Source organism: Lygodium microphyllum, chromosome 24 (genome assembly GCF_053477565.2).
Source record: "Lygodium microphyllum isolate KBCC chromosome 24, Lygodium_microphyllum_v1.1.10, whole genome shotgun sequence".
Taxonomy (NCBI): Eukaryota; Viridiplantae; Streptophyta; class Polypodiopsida; order Schizaeales; family Lygodiaceae; genus Lygodium; species Lygodium microphyllum.
In genome coordinates, this window is record NC_141158.1 from 133665233 (window position 1) to 133684967 (window position 19735).

At 40.8% G+C, this 19735-nt stretch overlaps 1 protein-coding gene across 1 annotated transcript; it reads right to left on the reverse strand.

Moving 5' to 3' along the window:
* Positions 1–9667: 9667 nt before the first annotated feature.
* On the reverse strand, positions 9668–18907 carry LOC148015676 (putative plastid-lipid-associated protein 8, chloroplastic). The gene is made up of 4 exons (XM_087665135.1): positions 18536–18907; positions 18323–18446; positions 10585–10764; positions 9668–10454 (listed from the first exon to the last, which is right to left on the reverse strand). The coding sequence occupies exons 1-4, from the start codon at positions 18806–18808 to the stop codon at positions 10267–10269; spliced, it is 765 nt and encodes a 254-aa protein (XP_087521261.1). The 5' UTR covers positions 18809–18907; the 3' UTR covers positions 9668–10266.
* Between the last annotated feature and the right edge of the window lie 828 nt (positions 18908–19735).

A 19735-nucleotide genomic window follows, 5' to 3' on the forward strand; every position in this document is an offset into this window, starting at 1 on the left:
ATGGAAAAATTCAAAGTCAGAGATAAATGGAGAAACCTCAAGCAAACACAAGGAAAAATGAAAAAGTACATCAGCAAATACAAGCAAATCATGCTCCAACTACCCAACATGGACACTCAAACCAAATTGCATGGATTCTTATTTGGGATACAAGAATGGGCCAGACGAGACGTAGAGAGGTAGGAGCCAACCAACTTAGCTAGGGCCATGAGAATGGCTGAAAGTCTAGTGGACGTGGAAGGCAGGAAGACAACCCAAGGGAACCAGAACAGATTCAACACCAACCTCAACAACAATTCATGGACCCCGAGACCCAATGCTCCTAGAGACCCACTCACGGAGACACAGATCCAAACCTCTAGCATAACACTAGACGCATCATGATTCGCATTAGTACCAAGAGGAGCAGTTGGCAAATGGGGGAACAACCACTACAAGCCGACTCCAAGTGCGTCATATGGACCCACGGGAACAAACACATCATGGTGGAGACCCCCCCAGGCCCAACCATGGGATTAGATGTTTCAAATGCGAGAGAAAACACTGCCAGAACATATGCCCCATGGAAGACACAGTCTCATCAAGTGAGTCAAGGGTGAACGCCACTAGTGCATATAGAGGAGAGGAATTGCAACCCCCGCGCATCCAAGAAATCCCAAGTGGAAGTGATGAAAAACCATCCAAGAGTGGGGACAGTCACTGTGCAACCCCAATGCATGGCGGCCCGGGTAGCAGCAATCCACCACCTATACATCAAAGGCAAAGTGAGCGAAGGGAATCAAGTGATTATGGTGGACACATGGGCCACTCGCAACTTTATCACACCGGAGTGCACAGCCAAACATGGATTGAAATCGTCTAAGTCCCCAGACGGATTAATAGTAACATTTGCACAAGGAGAGGCCAAAGAAGTGAAACACGTCTTTGCAATACAAGTAGAAGCCGAGAAATGGAAAGCAAAGCTCAACTTCTTAGTAATCCCCATGGATGATTTTGAAGTTATCCTAGGCTTGGAATTCTATAATAAATATGTCATTGCAATGTTTGGAAAGGGAGTTAATGAGATGATGCTAGATATGCAAGGAGAAGGTGTCTGAGTACCCTGTGAAAGAATGCAGTTGCCAAGCACGACACCAATCAAAGTGCAAATGAAGGAGAATAAGCCTGGAGTTTCTTGCCAAACAATGAAGCCAAGCCCAAACCAACCAGGAGTGCCAATCAAGCAACACCGTGTCAAGTGAACCCTATTAGGCCACACATCATGACGTGCAGTGAAGCAAGTGGAGAAATCAATTAAGCAAGGAGAAATGGTCTCCCTATATGTGATTCGACCCATTGAGCAAGAGGTCACCAAGAAGCCCAAACCCCAAACTAGCAAAATGGAGGTGGCAAAAATACTTGAGGAGTTCTAAGATGTAATGCTAGCAAAGCTGCCCAAGGGCCTATCACTCAGAAGGGATGTGGACCACAAAATCAAACTTATCCCAGGATCCACCCCACTGACTAGAGCCCCTTATTGCATGAATCACACAGAACTCATGGAATTGAAGAAGCAGTTGCATGAATTAGAAGAACAAGGTTTCATCCACCCCAGCAAATCCCCCTTTGGTGCCCCAATGTTGTTTGTTAAGAAGAAGGATGGAGGGCTTAGACTATGTGTAGATTATAGGGCCCTTAATAAAATCACCATCAAAAACAAATATCTCCTCATGCCCCTAGTGGAGGACCTCTTAGATAGGCTACACGGAGCCAAGTACTTTAGCCGCATAGACTTTAGGTCAGGATACCACCAGATTCGCATTACAGAAGAAGATATCCCCAAAATAGCTTTCCATACACAATATGGTAGTTTTGAATGGTTAGTCTTAGGATTCAGACTAAGCAATGGGCCCGGCACATTTTGTGCCGCATGGATGGAGTCTTTAGACCTGAGATATATGTATTTTTCATTATCTACATCGATGATCTAGTAGTCTATAGCAAAACCCTAGAAGAATACAAGCAGCACTTACACTTAGTTTTTGAGAAGTTGTGGCAACATAAGCTATATGCCAAACCAAAAAAATGTGAGTTTGCAGTAAAAGAGTTAGAATTCCTATGCTTCATTGTAGGAGCAGCTAGTATCAAAGTGGACCCCAAGAAAGTAGAAGCTATCCAAAAATGGCATGTACTGAAGACTGTAAGGGAAGTGCAAGAGTTCCTCGGCTTCACAATATGTTCTAGAAGGTTCATCAAGGATTACAGCCTCATCACCACACCACTATCCCACCTCACCAAAGAAGATAACACCTTTACATGGGGTAGCAAGTAACATGATGCTTTTGAACAGATGAAGAAATGCATGAGTCAAACCCCTATCTTGAAAGTACCTAACTTCACCAAACCCTTTGAGATCTCTACAGATGCTTCCAACTATGGCATTGGGGGTGTATTGGTGCAAGAAGGCCACCCCATAGCTTATGAATCCAAGAAGTTCACAGATGTGAAAACTAGGTAAAGCACACATGAGAAGGAAATGCTCACAGTCATCCACTACCTCATAAAATGAAAGCATTATGTTCAAGAAACAAACACACAGTAGTCTTCACTAACAACATCTCCCTCAAATATTTCCAATCCCAACCCAAGATATCGGCCAAACAAGCTCGCTGGCTAGACTTCCTAGCCAAATTTGACTTGGAGAGAAAACACAAGCCAGGCTCCACCAACAAGATAGCAAATGCCTTGAGCCGTAAAGCTTATTTGAAATCCGTCAATGTGTTCAATAGCAACTTCATGGAATTAGTGAAGGAAGCCTTGGAACATGACCAAGACATGCACAAATTATACAAGATGTGGAAGCTGACAAGACACCGCATGGAATGTATACCCTCGAGGAGGGAATCCTATTTGTAGGAAAGGGATTGTATATCCCCAACAATGTGGAGCTGAAGATACTCATCTTACATGAAATACATGATGGCAAACTAGGAGGACACAAAGGACAGAACAAAACACTGGAGGCCCTTTTAAGAAGCAATTCTTTTGGCCCAACATGAAAGAAGAAGTCATTGACTACATCAAGACATGTCCTACTTGCCAACTTGTGAAGGCACCACGCTTTAAGCCAGCAGGCTTTCTTCAACCTATGCATGTACCTAGCCCCCCATGGGATGTAATCGGCATGGATTTCATTGTGGAGCTCCCCGAAACCCATGGATACACCATCATCTTTGTAGTGGTGAACTATTTCTCCAACCAAGCCCACTTCATCCCTACAAAACCACTATTGAATGCCAAAGGGGTAGCCCGCCTCTTCTTTACACATGTGCTCAAGCTACATGGCCTACCCTTAGCCATAGTGTCAGATAGAGATGGAAGATTCATGAGTGACATGTGGAAGGAACTCCTCAAGACCCCTGGAAACATAGTTGTGATTCTCATCATCCTTCCACCCTAAGACAGATGGGCAGACAGAACGAGTCAACCAAGGCATTGAAGATTACCTCACGAGTTATGCTCCGGTGGACCAAAAGGATTGGGCCTTGTACCTCGATGTGTTGGAATTCCACTACAATAGCTCCATCCACTCCGCCACAAGTTACACGCCCTTTGAATTGGCCACAAGAAAAGAAGTCATCACCCCCCTTGCCTTAGCATCTCGAGCGGCCAAAGCTGAAGATCAAGATGCAAAGGAATTCTTGAAGAAATGGAGAGACCGAATGTGACGGCCAAGCAGAGCCTAGAACAAAGCAAAATCACCATGACAGAACAAGCCAACAAAAAGAGAAAGGCTATACTTTTCACTAAAGGCGACATGGTCCTAGTCAACTCTAAGAATATGTCACTCCTAAAGAATATGAGCCCCAAGTTCAATCTCTGCTACTATGGACCCTACTGCATCACCCAAGTGCTGAACAAAGTCACCTACAAACTCAATCTGCCACCAGAAAGTATCTATGTTCATAATGCTTTTCATGATCGTCTTCTGCACAGGTTCTATCCTGACAACCAAAGGGAGCAGCACGTACCAATGCTCCATTCCAATGGCCCCTTCGAAGTAGAAGCATTCCTCCGATGCCAGGAACCAAAAGGATACCCTGAGTATCTCACCACGTGACTCGAGCGTCCTCTCAGGGAAGCCACTTGGATTTCGAAAGCAGAGGCACGCAAACGTGGCAAAGACACCTTCTCCACCTGGCTCAAGGAGAATCCCACCAATCCTTCCAATGCCCCTTAAGCCTTCCCAAACAAATGGTCCTCAATCATAGGCCCAGTAATGCCTCCACTCCTCAAATGTACTTGAGTCAAGGGTGGACTCACATGGTAATCCAAACAATAAACCCAAAGAGCCCCTACCAAGTCTAGATGGGTAGCCCACTGACCAACTTGCTAGAAAAAAGCTGTGTTAAGACCCCCAAGTCCTAGTGCGGCAGAGACTGACCAATCTGATAGTATAGACTGTGTTAAGACCCTACGAAAATGTCCCACCAAGTCCTAGACCGGCAGACACTAGCCAGCTTGTTAGCAAAAGCTATGTTAAGACCTCGGATCAGTCAGGCTTTGTATCTATACCATGGAATTATCACCAAAAACACCTTTATAGGGAGTAGTAGTGACTTTGAGCCCTGCTTGGTTTCCACTCTACGTGTGATTCCCTATACCCAGTGGTGAAGCCTCATATGTGCAGCATCACGAGGGTCTAGTCCTGGGATGTGCCTATGTTGTATCATTTCTTTGATTGAATAATACAAGAGTATACCTTGCTCTCACATATCATGTTACCTTTTTGTGCCGTGTTGAGTGAGTAACGAGTGCAGGTGCATCACCAGGGGGGGGGGACTGAGTGACTAGTTGGAGAAGCTATTCTCCTCTTCTATCTTCTTCTTCTTCTTCTTCTTTTCGATTCCTCTCAATATGCAAAGGTCATAGGTCAAATCAAATTGAAAAAAAGAGATCATGCTTAAGGAGAAACATTCAAATCATAGAGCCATCGATGCATCTTCAAGACTTGACTACAACAAGAAAGTTGAGACAGTGAGCTCACTATAATCGTTGATGTTCGATCTTTCGTGCTTTCAAAGTTGAGACATGGAGAGGTAAATTGGCAAAGAAGAGCATGTAATAGTTAGGTAAGAGATAGCCATAGCTATATTGGTCAAAGTTATTTAAGAAATAAGCATTCTACCAAGTCCCATGTTGCCTGTGAAGCTTTGCTGAAAGCAAAAATATTGGTTTATGTGGACTAGGCCATGATTGTTTGACTCTAGCATGTGCTCTTACAACAAATGCACAACATCAAATGCATTCTTCAATGGTGCCCAATCAGTCTTTTATTATTCTAGTGTTAACACCCTTTTCACCACAACACATGCCCCATCATGCTCTCCTTTATCGTATCTTGATGTTGAAAAGTTCCAAGACATCTCAGTAATACCTAGCAAAAAAAAATTGCCTTGAAACTTTAAATCTATGAGGCTACAATGTTTGACCACACATTTCTTCTTAAACTGAACTCCTTTTTCTTTCAACTATTTGTGGTGAAGCAAAAAACAATCTTAATCAAACGAGTATCGTGTTGCTTGTCATTGTATATGTAGAAATGCACATCCTTAATAATCCCATCATCCATCCCATTGCAAAGATATCTAATGTGAACTAGAATCATGCACATGGATTAGTATGCAGATGCATGCCTTTTATCTCATTTTGCTCCTTGAAAGAGTAGCTTTCTATAAAATTAATAATTGATACTATTGTGTGAAAAAACCCTTAAGCGATCCTTAAACTATATAGCACCTAAGTTAGCAATGTATACCACATGATTTGTATAGCATGCTACATAGCGCAAACCACTATATAGTTGTGTTATATAGCACAAATTGCTACTACTATATAGTTATGATACATAGCATCATAGACTACTTATAGCACAAACCGCTACATAGCACAATTCCTATTATACAACAAAGATTAATATATAGCACAAATTGCCAAATACAATGCTATATAGTACAGACTATGCTATACATCACAAATTGTTATATAGCACAGTCTATGCTCTATAGCACAAATTGTTCTCTATACTACAATATGTCCTATATAGCACAAACTATTGTATAACACAGAATGCTATATAGCACAATTTGTGCTATACATCACAAACTAATATGTAGCACAAACTATGCTATATAAATTGCTATGTGATATATAGCACAAACTGTTATAATATATATATATATATATATATATATATTGCTATATAACAAAATGATATAACATTGTATAGTACAATCATATTCTGAGCTATATATATGTTGTGAATATGAGAGAGTGGTAGTGGTGTTGAATATGAGCAAGCTAGTTCCAAACCTACGAATCATCAAGGAAATGTGTAGGGTGCTCAACATACTCCTTTCCACCAATTTGTTGACAATAAACTTCATTTTTGTTAGATGACACCCTAGTCTTCTCTATCCAAAAAGCTATAATGAGCTCCTTAATCTTAGTAGTGACCATGTTGGATCTATGTTTTTTTTGGCATTGATCTAATTGAATCTTGCATGTTGTCCAACCATTTTGAATTCTATCCAAGGCCATACAAACATTCTATGGGTGTAATCTAAGGACCTATGAAGCTTTTTGAGCGTTGATTTCTTCTTACATTTTGTAAATCATAAGCAAGCATGTTCAAAGCTCCCTTCTTCACAAGCATCTCATAATTGCATCGAGGAACATTAAGAACCTACAAAGAAGACTTAAGCACTACACCAATTGCAAATACATCCTGCATTCAATTACCTTTCTTGTTTTCCCTAATCAAACCCAAAATCCTATTGTCATTTAACACATGCTCCATGAGTTGGATATTCTCCATCTTGGGAAATGTCTTTAGGATTCACAGTATGTACTTTACAATTTGTGATGTTGATTCTCTGCGTAGCTCATGTTTCTCAAACCCACAATCCCCTATTCTTCTTTTCTACATCTTCTCCTTATGTTCGGCCTAATCAAAGATGCTATACTTCAATCAAAAAGCTTCTTTGAAAACCCCTTTCGAGGTTTATCTCCTCATCACCTTCTAACATATTCTCCAACACTAGAGATTATTTGATCACTATTATTAGTGTTTTTAATTCTCTTGCACCTCTTGTGTTCTATTTGTGCAAGTCCTTTATTGGGAGGAGGGGGGCACAAAGAGAGAGAGAGAGAGAGAGAGAGAGAGAGAGAGAGAGAGAGAGAGAGAGAGAGAAACAAAGATAGAAATATACAAAGAGGAGGGGGGAGAGAGAGACCATATATTTGTCAATTGAAGCCTCCTAAGTTCATGTTGCCACTAGACCTTGTTGGATAGGTGATATTGATGGGCCCACTAATGGCCTCCTTAAGAAAAAAAAGGATAAAGTATTTATCCCCCTCCTTTTTTACAAGAATGTTAATAGGACTAAAGTTCACAAGTAAAACTTCACTCTTCTCCATGGTTACTTCTCTAAAATTTTCAACCTCCCCCTAATAGGAAATGAAGATTAAACCAAGGCTAGGACTAGAATTAGCTAGATTTGAACCCAATGAGATTCCTCCTACCATTGCTACCATCATGAACAAAGACATTTATCCTCGTGTGCTGAGTGACATTATTGATTCCCTCAAAAAAGAAAAACTCATCAACACAAATGGTCAACCCAACGAGTCCTTTCATGTCTTCAAGGATATCCTCTTTCCCCCTCCATGTTTTATCGACTTTGGTGCCCTCCGTGACCTTTTAATGTTTGATTCATAAAGTCAATCATAACAAGAATGATAAGGATATTACAAGCAATTAGAGACTTATAACTTACTTTGTTACCATACAATGTTTTTTTTTTTCAGGGACCTTACAATTAAAATTCCTAGTGATCACAACAATTGGAGTAGGAAGGGATAGAATGGGCTTACAAAAGGTAGATTTGTTCTTCACTTGGTCATCTCTATCGAGGAGGGCTCAAACTATGTTCAAGACACAACAACACATCACTTTCTTTGGGGTTGACTTTGATAAATCCTAGGATAAACTAGAGTAGGACTTTGTTTTTCAATCTACATTTAGCATGGGCTTTAGTAAAAGATTTTGTAAAGTGTTTTATTTGGGAATGCCTCTTTTGGGTGGTTGTCAATGCCTCATTGACTACCCTTTCCCCTTATGAGATTAATTAACAAGATTGACCATTTGCTCCATTTCTTTTTGTTGTATTGATTCCCTAAATTGGCCTATTTTGTTTGGAATGGATGCCCTAAAGTAGCTTGTTTAGTCTAAAATGGATGTAGGTAATTTGAAAGGTATTTATAGTGGATATAATATGGTAGAATCGTTAGGCTCCTAGGTATTCCTATGGGCTTTATGGTAACCCAATGTAAGACATCTAAGTGGGTGCTTGCTAGGATTAGAAGAAAGTTGGTATTTTGTAAGGATTACCAATATAATTTTGCAGAAAATTTAGTGATCCTAAACCATATAATCATTTCGTAGTTCCATCTACTACTCATCTTATTGAAAACTCCCCTACTTTGCCCTTAAAGGTTGGAATCCCTTTGTAGGAACTTTCTATGGGGAGGGATGTTGATAGGATTAAAGCTTCCCAAGTGCCTTGGCAAGTCTGCTACACCATTCCCAACAATAAGGGTGGCTTAGGTGTCCCTAACATTTTCAATATGGTAGACAACTTATTAGCTAAATGGGTGTCCAAAAAGCTTGGTTTTGTGATGGAGACTGGTCTATTTTGTAACATGTGCATTAATAATGCTAATATTAGTTTCAAGGTTGGCTTCTCTTTTAAAAAATGCTTCCCCCCTAGCTAAGTGCCTTTGGCACACTTGACTTAATTTTAAAAATTGAATTTCTATGTTTGATAAACTCTTCACTCTTCCCTCAACCTACAAAGACTATGTTTGATTTAACACTCTTGTTCTCTCGTATTTACATACAAGGTCATAAGAAGGTATCACTTGCTTGGAGGACCGCTTGGATTTTACTGCTATCAAGTAGAAGGATCTAAACAATCTACAAGCTCGATACAACCTCAAAAATGCAAAGGTTCTTTTGCTTCAAGATAGAATCAACTCATGGACTTAAAATCTTAACGAGTATTTTCCAATTAGAGGGTACTTCAATGTCAAATCTTTCTATTGGGCTCTCAATACCCCTCCTCTGCTCCCAAACCCATGCCAACATGAGCACCCTTATCGAGCTCAATAGAAATGGACCCTTGAAGTGAAAAACCTTTGACATGAACATTCACTAACATCTAGAAGCACCATTTTCTTGCAAAAATAGCTTTCCTTTGTTAACCATCCGCAACACCTTGCCTTGTGGACTACTAAGACAACTCGCACCTTAGGGAAAGCCTAGGGAACACCCACTAACTTCTAAAATTGACTAAGATCTCTATATTTCTAGCACAAGTCAATTAGTCAAAATGAAAGTGTTTAAGAATAAAATTTGGTAGCTAGGTATTTGATCTAAGATGGCCTTTGTTTGTTATAGATTGACTCTTCCGAAAGGAGCCACATGCAACAACTAGATACAAGAGAGAGAGAGAGAGAGAGAGAGAGAGAGCTAAATTGAAGCTAACCCTTGGAATGAATTGGAAGTTGTTAATTATTTTTGTTTACTTGTTCTAGTGCTCAAAACAATTGTAAATATTTTGCTCTATTTACCAAATTGCTAATGCAACTCGACATAGTGTTTTATTTTGAGATCACTTGAGAGAAAGAGACTGACAAACGCAAAATTTTGTACTCCTAGACAGCTGCACACAAAGATACTATTCCATTCTCTTAGATTCTAGGGTTGCTGGCATAACTAAGTTACTAGGAACACCATTATCTTTGATTCCAATTCTAATGTTCAAAGTCATGTTGCAAAATTGGAAGGTCTTCTCCACTGGCAGCAGCTGGATCTTATTCAACACACAAATCCTCTCCATCCAGAGGATTTAGTCTCCTGGTAGGCAGCAATTCCCTCCTCCGTTTTGCCATGACTTTAGCTTTTTGTGACTCTTGTACTTTTGTTGTCAGTGTTACACGCGTTTTCATTGACTGATGAATCCACTACTTGTGCAAGCAAAGCCCAACTTGGAAACAGCCTTATGACGATGGGACATGTGGCACAGTCCTTTTGTCGCACGTCAAAGGAGGTGAATTAAAAGCGTGATTGGAATAGAAAGAAGGCTGTGGGGATCGGCTCTTTAATTTAAGTACACGAGGAGAGAATTTCCACGCAAAAGGAAAATAGTTGGCGTGTATGTGACGTTAACGTCGTTTGAATACAAACAACGATCCCCTCGCTCCCCTTCCAAGCCGAATCCTTTCATCCAGATAAATTATTGCAATTTTCACGGTGCTCGCCCCTCCGTACTTGAATTCCACAGAGCTGAACTTTAGATCGGGAGACTCGAATTGGATTTGAATCCATTTGTTATCCAAAGCCTCCAGTCGGCCTGCGTTGGTTGAAAGGCATTAAAGAGATGTCTCCATCACCGTCAAAACCATGCCACATTTATCATCGCAAACTGCCAGCAAAAGCATGGAAGGACAACCTCGGCAGTTCGTGAGCGCGCGGGACATTACCTTTCAAGCTGACTTCCCCGTGCAGGAAACCCAAGGCATCAAAGACCACCTTATTCCCAACCGAATTCGGGGCTGTGATACTTTGTATCATCTGCTTTGTCTTCAGGAGTGCCCTTCCAACAGCACTGCGATATGGACCACCAGTTGCAGTGGCATTTGAAGAATACACGATGTCCCACTCTGAACTTCCACAACATGTCAACGAGAGTCAGATTGGTTAACCAAAAGCATGTACCAGCAAAAACTTCAGAGTATGTAACAACCGATGGTAAACATGCATCCAGAGCCTCGCGAGCCTAGACTGTGTTGCTCTTTTTACTAAACGCCAGCTCTTGTCGCATATGACCCGCCATTCAAACATCAGACTATCCATGTCCCTTGCAAACAGTGTCAAAGTACTCCCACATGAACCAACCCCAGAAATCAGCCAAAGCACCCAACAATTCTCTAGGGATTCTGAACAGCAAATCATTAGAGGCCAGAATAAAATCAGCCTTGATTCATCGTTTGGCTTGAGAGCACCGGATGATGCAGACCTTACACAAGTATGTTCTCGCCAGGGTCCATGCTCCGAAGGAGAAGCAGACAGACATGCACTAGCATTCCTTTAGTGTCTATATCAATCCTACTCTGAAAGCATTCTATTTGTAAACAGTTTAAATGCTGTATGTTATTGTTATGAAAAGGGAGAGTTTAAAAATGGCATACAAGCATATCAAAGTTCTACATAGTACATAGACGAGCAAGATATTCTTGATGTAACATCTAGAAGCTCCCCACAAGATATTTGATATAGCTTCTAGATTCTAGAATACTAAGGTCTATATACATGCCATCGATTTGAAACTGCAACCAATCATTTCCTCAATAAAACTTGCCCCCTTTTTTACCTCAGGTGCCTCTCCACATTTTTGTCTTAAATATTCCTTGCTTCAGTATCAGAGCATTGCTCTTGGTTCTGCTCACCTGATTTGCACTCACTTGTCAATCACTCCTCTCACATCACCTCTTACTGCATGCCCAAGTTCATTTTGGGGGTTTTCTGCCAGCAATGAAAGAGCATGAGAGGATCAAGACGATAAGCATAAGGTGTGATAAGTGGTAGGACACTTGGAAGCGTGTGTCACAAGTGTCTGACACTTGTCTCCTCTCTATTGCCTTCCTTTTTGGACTGAGTATTGTCAACAATAGAAACAACAAAATTTACTAAGCACTCCCAGAACACAAAACTTACTATTTTTAAAATATCATCCTTGTTTTATAGACTAGCAGTTTTAGACATATCCAAGCCTCCTAAAATTTAGAATCTCCTAAAATTTAGGGACCCCTGAATATCGGTGTCATGTGAAAGCTCTTATAAGTACATTACAAAGACAACGCTAAAATCTTCATACAAGTTTTCTATGCAAAGATATGTGTATATTAAGCTTCCAGCCTACACATGCACATTGTATAAACATTTCATGATCATGCCATCTTGCTCATTGTAACTGTCCATTCTAACAGATCTAAAAGGCATTAATCCTTTCTATGTGCGAGCTTTACTCTGATATGCTCGAGTTCCGGACACCCAATCGGGTCATATAGGTGAAAGCATGCACTATCTTTTCTTTAACCCACTACGTGATTCCACCATAACATGTGACTACTCATTAGTGATGACCAGTTCTAATGCACTTTTCTTTATATCTAGTAAGTGCAAAGAAAACAAATTTAATAAACAATTAAATATGCACAATAACAAAAATGATACAAATTATTTTTCTATTATGTTACGACATGGGAAGTATGAGGAAACCATTAGAGAAGATGGTGGGATATGATGGAACTTGTGGGTTAGGTAGGTGGTGCATAATCGAGAACGGGTGGGGCAATAAACAATTGTCTCAGAGGACCTTGCACAATGAAAGGGGAATGGAGTCTATATTGCCCTTTCTCCTACAAACATGTTGCTAAAACGGAGAAATTAGCCACACCCTGCGAAGAGAAGTTTTAGATGTCAAATAAAACCAGCCTTCCTACAATGAAAGGGGAATGGAGTCTATATTGCCCTTTCTCCTACAAACATGTTGCTAAAACGGAGAAATTAGCCACACCCTGCGAAGAGAAGTTTTAGATGTCAAATAAAACCAGCCTTCCTTCCTCAAATTAGGGTGATACTAGCCTAATTTAAGACTAATTACAAAAAGTAATTAATTCACATAAATTGAAATGTACACTTTACCATTCAATCTTGGACAATGGACAGCTTGTTGTCACAAAACTAGTGCCGCTTGCAATACTTCTTTAGCTTTTATTACAAATGGATGGAGTACAACTGAAATTCTCTAATCTCCTCCACTAATCCAAGTGACTTGCTGTCAAAACTAATTAGCAAGTCTACAAACCAATGTGCCCCTTGGTTTGCTCGAGGATTGGCCTTCACCCTTCTCTTTGAAAGACAAATTGAGCCCCAAATTTGATATTGGTTGGCTAGCCTCTTAAATCACCCTAAAATTTCTCAATTTCAACTACTCGAATTCACATCCTAGGCCCTTAATTCTAAGCATGTATCCTGAGGTGGCTATCAAACCCTAATTTTTGAGAGATTTTCCAATATCTCCACCTTTCATGACTCGAATAGCTAGATTCTACTAAGATAACTTGAGACATGGCTGGGGGATGAGAGAGAATGTTATAAAGAGAGAAATTTTAGAGAAGGCTGAAAAACTGCTGCTGCTCTACTCAAACAGCGCCATGGAGCTGTCAGCTACAACTTAGGACCACTAGAAAGATTGTTGCCCCTTCCTGTATGCTATTACCTATATCAAAAAAACCTTGAGCTCATATCACCTGGTCCTAGAGGGCTCCAAACTGTTGTCACTTGGTATGGGAATGGTCCCTCATGGCTGCAAATCACATCAGCAACATCTTCTTACTCTCTAACAACCTCCTCCTTTCTCAGAAATGGCTGGAATAGACTTCCGTCAATCCCCGAAAACGTTTTTTCCACATGCATGGACAAGTTTTTCCAAGTGGTAACCTTCTAATCCCATTTTCCAGCATTATCCAACTTATTAAATTAATTTTCACAAGATTATTTTTGAAAGTTAAATTAATAATTATTCTAAAGTCCAAAAAAAAATTCCACCAACCAATAATTAATTTCGCTAGGCCAATTTGTCTTCCAAGTATCCCTGAGTAAATACTAACCCTTAGACTCACATTAATTAATTAATTAATACCTAGTCTCCAATGTCACCAGTATCATTAGTAGCCAATAAATTGGTCTAGGCCCAAATTTGACATTGGGTACCATGCACCTGTTAGACATAGCTTATCACAACTTTTGCCCTTGGCACCAACTGATAGCTTGGGATCTTCGGTTCCACACTGTGAAATAATTAACTTACACCTCACATGTTCAAGTCACATCAGCACATTTGATTAACTTTTAATCAAATGCTAAGCAAAGTAATAAAATTTCACGTCCTCATAACATCCCGTGTGATGATATGCTAGGAGTTGCACTGGGAAAACATAGAAAGTACAACCATAACTAACACACAAGAGATCTTGCCACTATCGAGTTTTCTTAGGGAAAAAGAGGCAATAAGACCTTTCTCTAAATAAGAGTATCTGCAAGACTTCTTATGGACTTAATCATGCAGCCTTGTATAATGCAAGAACTGACACTCGACCTCAAAGAAGATCGACAATCACGGCAACGAGATAATGTGTTGAATGAAATTGAAGTATTTTTTCAAGCACCTTATTCGAAAAAAACATAACCTGATCGTTGTCTAATATCGAAGAGCCAGTAGTGGCAAACTCGACGAGTAACCGCCTATTGTCTACCAACTTGACTTTCAAATCATCCCCTTACTTAATGGAAAACTCCTGAAGCTCAAAGTCGAGGTTTATAGGTTGAGTGCAATCTTGTGTTATATAGCAATCAATGAGATGACTCCAACACTCAAATGAGAGGGGGAAATATTATAACTGAGAGTGGAACTCAAGAAGCAATCCCTGCCTTGCATAAGCTCAACATTAGTTGTAGCATTACAGACTCTCCATTGACGGATGTGCTTAGGGTGAGCCAATAGAGGGTCTAGCATGGGCTCAAGACCAACTACTAGGTCTCAAAGTCCCTACGATTCAAGGACTTATTGCATGAAGTTCAACCAAGAGGTGAAATTTGACGAGGGGAGTGGAGTACACTTGGAAATCAATCCCAAAGTGCCCACCACTATGCACCTCCCAATTTCCTACAAGTGTGTCACACTCTATCCCTTGGTATTATGTCAATCCCCCTCTTGTAGATTGTACCACCACCCTTGGTTGATCAAAAGCAAGGACTCCCTCTTATACTCGTGATCCATCCACCACCTTTAATGGAAAAGGGAGTTGGTAAAGAACTACCTAAATCAAGACCTGCATGGCAGCACGTGCCTAAACCATCATCATAGTCCAACTCCTAAGCTCAATGACTCTTCTAGGATGAGGAGTTAGTCAAGGTGAGCTCACGTTGAATGCAATGTTGACCTAAGAACTCAGAAAATTCACAAGAAAGAAACTCACCACCATTGTCACTCTTTGTTGTTGTCTCCGTATGGACACCCATCTAATTGTTTGTTAACGAGCAACAAAGCATTAAAATGCATCAAAGTATATTGCTGTAGAAACTAGACCCACATATACCAAGAATGCTCATCCACAATAAGAAAACAATACAATAGTGGCCAAAAAGAGTGCCCGCTCGATCCTCCTAACACATTAGGTGCAACAATGACCTCTAATAGGTCCATCTTTTATCACAACATTAGGATGGTGTTCCTTAATGGAGATTTTCATGAACAAGTCTAACCAGAGCAGCTGCCAGCTACCTACCAAAACCATACTTTGCTGCTGCAGTCCACATCTAGCGGTTAACTACTATACAATTTGTGTTCACCTTCTACTTAACAATCAAAGCTTTGGACTGCATAGACAAGCAACATTTTTGAAGGATTAAGAAGGAAAGAGACACTTGTGGCAACACCAGCGAAAACAATACCCAACACAAAGGGAGGCTTGCCTATATAAGTGGCCAACATGGCCAAAAGGGATGCATCTATAAAGATTCTTACCAGCTACGGATAATATCATTGATAAAATTATTGGGTCTCCAAGGAGGTGATGAGAAGCTCGTCGTGGATGACCCTATTTTTACTTGCTTCATCAAAATACATCTTGGAAGCATGCTCTCCTTATGTCATTGTGGGATTTGGAGACCAATGACCTCGCCCATGGAGACAACTTGTCACATAACAACTATGGAGAGGCCCCACTGTTGAGCCAGTAAATTTAGGATTTTACTAAACCTATAATTAAGTCTCTTTAAACCAGGCCCAAAAGCAAAAAAAGCTAGCTTATTAAATTAAATGACAATTTTTTGGCAGAAGTTAAATGCACCCCTACTCCTCTATAAATAGGAGCCTTGTGAGTGCAGCCCTTCATCCATGATCATTCCTACATCATTAATCAGCCAATGCACACTTTCCTCCTATTTTCCACTGTTGTCTACACCCCTACCAGCAGATACCTTAAGTTGTGGAGTCATTGGAGTGTTGTTGCCATTGCTATTCCCAAGACCAAGCCTTCTCCCAGCTAGGCAACCTGTCCAGCATCACTTTCAGCCTGCATTTACTGATCATAAGCTGCTGCCATCATTCATGGATCATGCAGAAGCTGTCATCTCATCATGGAGCTGTGTTTTGAGCTGCTTCAGGCCACCCAGCAGTCTATATTTCTTCTCCAGCTGTGGCCCACCTGTGAACAGCTGCATTTTGCACAGAGGTGACATCCAGACTGCTGCACACTGTGTTCCGCTGCCCAATAGGCACGCTGCTGTCATCTACTAACATCAGCTTGATTCAGATAGGTTTCGCACATTCATATGTGTTTTAAGGTGCTAGTCATCATCAAAGCCTGCCTAATGCATTTTCAAGATCCATTCAAGGTATGACACACTCTCAGAGCTGCAATCAGTGTCTCTGACTTTAGCTAGAGAGGCCAACATTCAATGGACTTCTGTATGAGTCATGATCTGATCAGGTGCATTTAGCATGTTAGTTATGTTCCAAAGGTTGCCATAAATCATCCTTCAATCTGTCAGTTTTTCTGCTCATGAAGGCCTTCTACTTTGGTGGGGATCGTCGACTTACAAACAGATTAGTAACCCCTTATCTGCAATGAAGGAAATATATGCTCCATTTGCAAGAGGAGCAATGACGAAGAGGATCAGCACTCAAAAGCAGCAGCACCCACCTCAACAACAAGGAAAGGAGTATAACACCAAGAATAGGAGCCTACATCAGCTACTAACTAAAGACAAGGTTTTTGTGCTCCTCCACTAACTTGAAAAGTTAGCTTTAGCATCTTTGTGGCTTGTGCATAATGTGTGACATTCCACTGCTATCAGCTTCAAATTCTGTACAATGGAGGGAAATGTATCATGATTGCTAAAAGGTCCACAATGCTCGTCATGACCCTCCTAGTAGACAAACATTCCTGCCACTAAGTTTTTAGCTATTCTTTGTATTCCAAATTTGAGTTTAATCACCTTTCTGTTGATGGCATTTCTCATCTAAATACGAAGGACATCTTTACTAACAGAGAGGTTGCAATTGAGGATGAGGATACAAGGATTTTTCTTTGGACTGGATACAGGAGGATGGATTATACAAGCCCATTGACTTGTAGTACCTGACTTGGGCTTGTACAGGATAGACATCTGCCCTATGAAGCCTCATGACAAGCCAGCCATGTGCATCTCAATTAGAAATTGCCAAACCTTGCAATGTGCCTAACAGCTCATTGCACAGATTTCCTTCAAGGCAAGCAACAAAAAGAGCCCTCCAAGAAAGGTCATCTATGGAGGTACTTCTCCTCTTGAGCTTGTAGCTCCTTTGTCTAGTGAGGGAGCTGCTGGCATCATTGGCTGATTCAAATCAGAACCTCCACTATCCCACTTTCAGCCCAATGGAGAGTCATCCAGTTTGTGCACCCCAAAAGTTCGATAGACATTTCAGTCGGGAGTCATCCAGTTTGTGCAGTCTCAGTACCAACAGCTACGTAGACATTTCAGCGGGGAGTTGTCCAGTTTGTGTGGCCTCAGTATGGACATCTCTGTAGACATTTCCGTGCCTAAATCAGCAGCTAATTGATCAGATTAGCATCAGTACCAAACTTGGCAGAAGACAGTTTCACAGCATTCCAGCAGTTCCAGCACCAGCTTCTCCATGAGCACTGCAGATGAGAAGATCTGAAGTCTCCATATGCGAGAGTACAGTGGACCACTGATGTGGCTACAGTTAAAGTAAATTTTCCAGTATTTTCAAGATATTATTTAGATTTTCTTGTCTTGGCCAATCTTCAGCTGTGCCAACCTACAGGTAGAACTCGCAGAGAATGTGGTGGATCTGTGATATGGCAACAATTTCAGTGATCTTTCGAATATTTTCAAGATGTTGTTTAAATTATTCTTGTAAGATCGACGAGTAGAATTCTTAAGCTATGTAGAGTTATCAGTGTAAAAATGTACAAGAAGCAAACAACAACCAAAAAAATAGTGTAGCCTTTATTTAATAGCCTATGGAAAGCCCTATATCCTGCAAAATCCCTTCATTGTAGCAAGGCTTTTGATTCGGCACCCATCAGTTTAAGGATTTTGATTTGGCACGCAGCAAGAGCTTTAAACTAGAACATAGACGACTACCTCCAAAGATCAACGGGCTTCGAAGAGGTTCATCCATACAATGTGCCTCCAAACTGGCTATGATTTGTTCCACTTTGGTCCTCTCTTTCTCCTCGAGCTTAGCCCCTCTGTCTGATCCTTCCACCTGCGGAGCATCCAAGCATCAAAACACACCGTTTTTCGCCAGGAACAAACCACGGCCGTGGAAAGAAAACGAGAGAGATGATCACGCACGATTGAAAGAAGGGTGTCAACGAGGGCTTGAGGGGTACTGGCAGTTTGTTGTATGGCTGCAGGAGTGGAGGATTGGGGAGGCTGTCTTGCAGACAGAATAGGCAATCCATTGAGACTCCTAGCGGGCGGTGAGGCAAAGCTGCATTTTATGAAGCCAGAATAATGACGGTGACGGTAAGAAGAAGACTGATTGTGGAGCTTCCGGTGTTGGTTTTGATCGGCCAACACTATAGACGACGCAGTTGGAAACGCAGCTCCTGCCGCTAGCCCCATCCTCCGCTGCTACACCCGATTAAGCAAGCTCATTGGGCCATACGATGAATACTACCGAACCTATTAAGATCCTACCTATCAAACTATGGTAAAAATGGAGATACATTGGTGCAAGATGTATAAGTACATGTGGCCACACAAGCCAGATGACCCAAGATACATTGATTGATTGACAATAAGACGGGAATAATAGACTTGAAGCTAGATGACCAAAAAGACCATTTCTTACAATTCAAGTGGTGCATTTATTGACAGAAATATGGGGAAAATACAAAGTTGTCAAAAAAATGCTAAGCCAAGCACTAATAATGTTGACATCCATTAATCAAGGACCTTGTTGCTTCAAATTCCTCTTAGATAAGTGGCACATATCTTTAAGAGAGTGCATTGGGTTAGCTCCTATAGAGGTGAGCTTCCAGCTCATTTTGCTTCTTTTAGATCCCTTTAATTCATTTGATTCAAATTCAAATTTCAAACTATTTGATTGATTTGATTCTACTACAGTTTAGGGTGAGAAACAATGAAGGCTACTGTGTCAACACAATAGGAGAAGGCAAATTCATAGTGAGTCATAGCACATTGGCCATTGCGTCACTTTAATCGTCTTCCATGCTGTCATACTATTGAATACAATAGCTAACAGATGTTGTCATGCAATTGTGTTAAGCAATGTGAGAGCCACAAATCAAAAACTATTCATTTGTTCAAAAACCGAAGCCTATGTAGAATAATTTTACCAATGACAAATATTGCACTCCCCTACCCACCTTTGGAATTCTATTAAGTTTCTTTAGATTCTTCATCTTAAGTGGCTGCCTTTCCCATGGCACATGAATGTTGGGCAAGAGGAACAATATGTATTTTGGCATGGCAACATGGGAACTTATTCTTTCCTTAGGCTTCCCACAAGGCATGTTACATACCCGC